Source organism: Trachurus japonicus, unplaced genomic scaffold (genome assembly GCF_045865225.1).
Source record: "Trachurus japonicus isolate A0001 unplaced genomic scaffold, Traja_1.0 AP030991.1".
NCBI lineage: Eukaryota > Metazoa > Chordata > Actinopteri > Carangiformes > Carangidae > Trachurus > Trachurus japonicus.
The window spans coordinates 17,001-23,015 of record NW_028221124.1 but is presented as its reverse complement, the minus strand read 5'-3'; the positions used below and the strand labels follow the sequence as shown (position 1 = coordinate 23,015).

At 42.2% G+C, this 6,015-nt stretch overlaps 1 protein-coding gene across 1 annotated transcript; it reads left to right on the top strand.

The window, feature by feature from the left end:
- The first annotated feature begins 1,944 nt into the window (after positions 1–1,944).
- Positions 1,945–6,015, top strand: LOC146959864 (uromodulin-like). The gene is made up of 8 exons (XM_085772832.1): positions 1,945–2,020; positions 2,364–3,140; positions 3,327–3,397; positions 3,483–3,671; positions 4,756–4,904; positions 5,247–5,492; positions 5,583–5,739; positions 5,839–6,015. Exons 1-8 carry the CDS (start codon positions 1,945–1,947, stop codon positions 5,962–5,964), a joined length of 1,791 nt encoding a protein of 596 aa, XP_085628958.1. The 3' UTR covers positions 5,965–6,015.

The window sequence follows — 6,015 nt, the reverse complement described above, 5'->3', positions numbered from 1 at the left end:
GCCAGTGTGTCACAAAATCACATGTGATCATAAAACACTGATTTAGATCTAAAAGAATTGATTTTGATAATTACATGCTGATATCGGACATATTGGTACAATGCCTGGAAGCCATCTTGAAAAATGGCTGTCATATTGAATTTTTGAGTATTTGTGCCAAATTTCATGCTTTGGAATACCCTTGATAATGAATTAAAAAACTAGCTCAATCTACAAAGTTTAAAAACTGTATACATCCAACATAATTGACAAATATAGGGATATATCATGATAGGATGATTAGAGAACTGGGAAGTCTAACTCATCGTATAACCATCGTGTTGAGGCACATGAAGGGTTGGAGGTGATAATAAGGCTTCATGTCTTTCTGACAAAGATACCATTTCTTCAATCAATTTGCCTCTTGGTCAACATTGTGTGGTAGGAAGCCCAGTCTCCTGGGTAAGAGTCATGCACGCTGACTATTCAACCAAATGGATATCCCTGTGGCCAAGTAGCCAGGGCACATGTTCAGTTGGAGGCATAGTGACAGGACCGTCAACTGTCACAATTGGATTTGAATTTGCCCATGTGATCTGGACACCTTCTGGGTAAGTATAGATGAATGAGTCATGTCTCACCCTGCCTTACCCGTGGCCTAGTCTATTGGAATCTAGAACCCACATGTATAGAACCAAAAACTGTGTGTTTGTATGTTTCATAGATCATGAGTTTCACGGTGGCCATCTTGCACACCATCTTCAATACAACATTTCACGTAGCTGTTATGACAAAAACAACACTTACAATGAAATGTGAGACCCAAAAAATACTTTAGACCATGGGTTTTCAAAGTGTGAAGAGTGATGGGTCCCGAAGCCATTCAATCAACCGATACATTTTCTATGAGAACCAGCAGCAACCAATCAGAGTATAGATGTCCTCCACTCTAAGAAGAATCACACAACTGGCGTTGACTACTTTGCCGCTCATGCAAAGCATCCATGAATTTCTGTACAGCATCAGGCAGCAAGAGCAAAATTAGACGCTCCCAACGGTTTCGGTGTGTACGTACCAATGGATAAAGGTTGTAGGATACAAGAACAGTTTTCTCCTCGGCTTACAGCAGAGCAGAGTGACTGACAGACCCGTGTTTCAGACCAAACACTCTATGTAAGTGATTGCCGTTGGAAGATATAACTATTTAAGACTTATATTAACGCAAACATTACGCTTACTGCTGCTTTAAAAGAATATTATTTTATTAATTCATTGATGCAGTCATTTACTTAATGGTCAGTAGGTTTTGATAAAAGTAAAAGAAACAATCTGCCTTGAGTCCATATTTATAGCATAATAGAGTATGTTTCTTCAGTGACTTGTAGTATATATCAGACAACTGAACTGTCAAAATGTTTGGCTAATTTAAAAGTGGATAATGCAATGGATTGTGGGCTGTCATAGCCTATTGTAAATCAGTCATGTCTACCAGTAGTTTGATATAATTTAGCACTAAATATTTAATGTTTAAATTCGATTTCCAATTGTGTGGCCCTTATCGGAGTGAGTATGGCCCACTGGAAAAAAAATATTGCCCACCCCTGCCCTATGTGACAGTCTGCTGCAATGGAAGTACTCTGTACACCGGAGTAAACTCTTGAACTATGGACTTAATTTTTCTTCCTTCCACACCCACAACTCAAGTTTTTGTTTCAATCAATGTTTCATCAATGTTGTAATTCATAGCTTTGTGATATCTTTTGTGTCCTGTGCCAAGAGTGATGAACCTATAAATGCTGGGTGCTTGGTCACTTGCTTTTCACTTCCCCGTCAGCTGATATCCTATTCTCTCCAAGGTAAGTGCAGACAGACACTGGCACGGTAAGGAAGTTCCCGCTCATCCTTTGAAAATATGATTTTGTTTAAGACATTTACTTTGTGCTTTTCAGCTGGTTTGCGTCGTGGATGTCGTCCATAATGGGTGTGCCTAGGGGTTTGCTATTCCTCCTAATTTTGCAGATTTGGTCAAGAAACTCTTCAGGTAAGTTGTATGGCATTGTGCCATTCTGGTTTAGACATTATGGTACATATTTACTGTCCAAATGAAAAATTAAATGGTACTGTAAATTAATTTATACACACAAATCTTGCCACCTCTAAAATTCTAGGGATAGATTACACAAATTTCTGCCCTTAATATAGCCCACATGACATTTACTCTTTTATTCCATCAAAGTAGTTTTAAAGTCAGAAAAATGTCTTTGACATATGCTGTGACATATATTTTTATTATGACTTTTTTTTTCTCTTGTCTTTATCAAATTATACTGTGAGAAATGTCAGTTAATTTTAAGGACATTAAACTATCCTCTGCCTTTTCACAGGGACCCTTGTCTTCAGCTGTGACTCATGTAATGACCAGGCCGACTGCCTGGAGTCACAGGAAAGAGGGGAAACCCTTGCCAGCCAGGGCTTCACTTGTGTCTGTAAAGATGGCTTCGTAGGTGACGGTTTCACCTGCTACAACACAAAGCTCTGCAGTGACTCCTCTTGCTGTAGCCAAGGTTATGGCTGGTCACCAGATAAAGGCTGTGTAGACATTGATGAGTGCTCCCTCCCAGACTCGCCCTGTCCACCGGCTCAGGTTTGTGAGAACATCCCAGGCTCCTTCACCTGCATAGAGCGTCCATCCAGCCCCAGATTTGTCCGATCTCCCTCATCTGTCCAGTTCAGTTGTGGAAACACCCCTTGCCCTTCAGGCATGGACTGCATCGGTGGGAACCGCTGTGCTGACCCCTGTGACCATTACACTGTAGTGAACGATGACTGGCGCTCAGTAAATAACACCCAGAATGACATATTACACTGTGACAGGGATGTTAGCTGGCAAGGCTGGTATCGTCTGTTTCTGGGGCAAGAAAGTGCTCACATTCCAGAGAGCTGTGTGGAAGAGAACAGGTGTGGAACCCACGCTCCTCTGTGGATAACACAACCTCACCCCACACGGCCCAGTGAAATTGTACAACGCACTGTGTGTGGTCACTGGGGCAACAACTGCTGCAGTTTTCAGTCACCCAACATCCATGTCAAGCTGTGTTATGGAGGCTACTATGTCTACAAACTTGTGGCGCCAGTTAATTGCTATCTTGCATATTGTGCAGGTATTGTTCCATGTGAAACCCATTTACACTGTAACAACAAATTAAATGATCTAATACACATATTTTACTGTTTCAGACTAATTACAACACTATTCTCCTCTTGTTGTAGTAATTCATATAAGAGTTCATGAACAGTAAGTGTCACTGGTTTGGCATCAGTACAGTAATGTTTTTAATTGTAAACAGATGTGAACAGACCAGCTGTAGTTCTGACAACCACACCTGATCCACCATCACCCACTTCTGCCAGTCCAGAGGTAAACGTCACTGCCATGAATGAATGTAAGTTGCTTTTCATGTTTTCAACTGTCTTGACATAACATACCCCACTTGCCTCCACAGATTACTCATCTTGTTTGTGGCCGTGATGAAATCCAAGTGGGGCTGGATGTAGCTGCCATAGCATCCAGGGGTTTGAACCGATCGTCTGGACACCTGGCTGTCCTTAACTGCTCCTCATCCAGAGTGCGTGATCGCGTGGTTTGGTACCAAGTGCCGGCGGAGGGAGGTGCCTGTGGAAACATACTTACGGTAGAGACTTACTAGCAATTTTTTTTTTGCAAAAGATGGACATACGGTAGCTAGAAATCCAGGTCTCCTTCATGCAGTATCCCACATCTTCACCTATGGATGCCTTACATCTTCACCTACTCTGAGCCTTATTCCTTTGCGTCCTAGCTTCGTTAAATGTCATGTGACATCAAAACATTTATTAATACTAATATGATGACTGGGTTATTAGTACCCAAGTATGACATCTCTAGTCTCATACTCCTCTGCAGGTAGTACCTTAAAGGGATAGTTCACCCTAGAATGATATTTCGCTCATTATCTACTCACCCTCATGTTGACTAAGGGCTGGAAGAAGTTTCAGAGTCCTCCGTCCCTTCTCTGAGTTACAGGGGGTCTTAGCGTAGCAGTGCATTTCAAGGCAACGGTTGTAAAGGGACACCAGAGCTCTTCGTAAAAAAACACACACAAAAAAACATCCAAATACCTCCATGATGCTCGTATGTAATGTCCGTCTTGTGCTGAAGCCCCAAATTGCGTAATTGTCCCGAAAAAAATTAAATAAGTCCACATTCCAAGCATGTTTGTAGCATTAGCTCTGTGTCTGTTGTCCGCTCTTCCGCTGCCAGCGCGCATGCGCAACCAGACTGAGACTCGAGTCGGTCTCAGTGCGAACCTTGCGCATGCGCGCTGGCAGCGGAAGAGCGGACAACAGACACAGAGCTAATGCTACAAACATGCTTGGAATGTGGACTTATTTAATTTTTTTCGGGACAATTACGCAATTTGGGGCTTCAGCACAAGACGGACATTACATACGAGCATCATGGAGGTATTTGGATGTTTTTTTGTGTGTGTTTTTTTACGAAGAGCTCTGGTGTCCCTTTACAACCGTTGCCTTGAAATGCACTGCTACGCTAAGACCCCCTGTAACTCAGAGAAGGGACGGAGGACTCTGAAACTTCTTCCAGCCCTTAGTCAACATGAGGGTGAGTAGATAATGAGCGAAATATCATTCTAGGGTGAACTATCCCTTTAAAACTCTCCTCTCAACCTGCCCTAATCCTTCAACTGACTAATACTGTGACCATCCTCTGTCTTTCAGACCAACCACACACATGCCACCTACTTCAACAGGTTGTTTTTGTACCCAACAAACGACTCCTTCTCTCATCCCGTGAGCCTTCCTTTCTCCTGTGTCTATCCCCTGGACACAAACACTAGCCTGAATATGGCTCTCATACCAGTCCTTGAGTAAGTAGCTCGCCTTTATGATTGATAATAATAAAATAAATAATGAAATGGTGATGTGTATATTTGTGATTATGCCATTCTGATCCCATCATATTACAAAAATTTTAATAAACAACCCTAATACCTATTACCCTAATATACTAACTACCCTAACCCTATAACCATAACTCATGTGTTAGAAAGGATCATGCAAGTACCAGCACTGTGGTGCACAAAATAGTGAAACTGTGCTGTTATTTAGGTAGTTAAGTGTTTATTTGAATCATAATAGAAGCCTGAGTGATTGACAGTAAGACAAAGAAAAAATGACAGGTGATCATTAAAAGTACTTTCTCTTTACAGGCCTAACCAAGATGGTATTTCAGGATCAGGTGCCAGAGCCAGAGCCTCCATGTCTTTGTTCCGCAACTCCAACTTCACTGAGGCCTACACAGGGAACCAGGTCCATCTTCCGGTGGGCTCTCCTCTGTATGTGGGTATCCAGGTGGACGAGAGAGATCCAAGCTTTGCAGCTGTTGTGGACGACTGCTATGTCACTCCCTCATCAAACCCTCAAGATTCCAGACGATACTTTCTCATCCAGAACAAGTTAGTGTCCGTCCTCATGGAAATGGCAAAAGGTTAAGTGTATTAGTGATGTGAAGTGGTCCTAATGACCTGTTGTGTTTTCTCTGTCAGGTGTCCCACTAACCGTCAACAAGTGTCAGTGGTTGAAAGCGGTTTATCCTCCCAGGCTCGTTTCTCTGCCCTGTTCTTCTCACCTCAGAGCGAATACCAAAGCATGTATCTTCACTGCGGCCTCAGCCTGTGTCAGAGGAGCGGGAACTGTGTCCCAGTAAGTCACATATTTCACTTTTATCAGTCAAATGATAATTGCTGCTGCTTTAACATTGGTTTTAATGTGTTTATTTCCCCCCATTTTTCTACTTTACAGGTTTGCAGAGGGAGGAGATATCGCTCTGTTTCCAACTCTACTCCTCTGCAGCCTGTCTCCATTGGACCAATCACATGTGAGTATAAAATACAATCTGTTCTCAGGATGGATGTCTCAACATACTGATCAATACAGAATATAATAATCATGTTTTTACTCTTTCTTCTTTATCTTCAG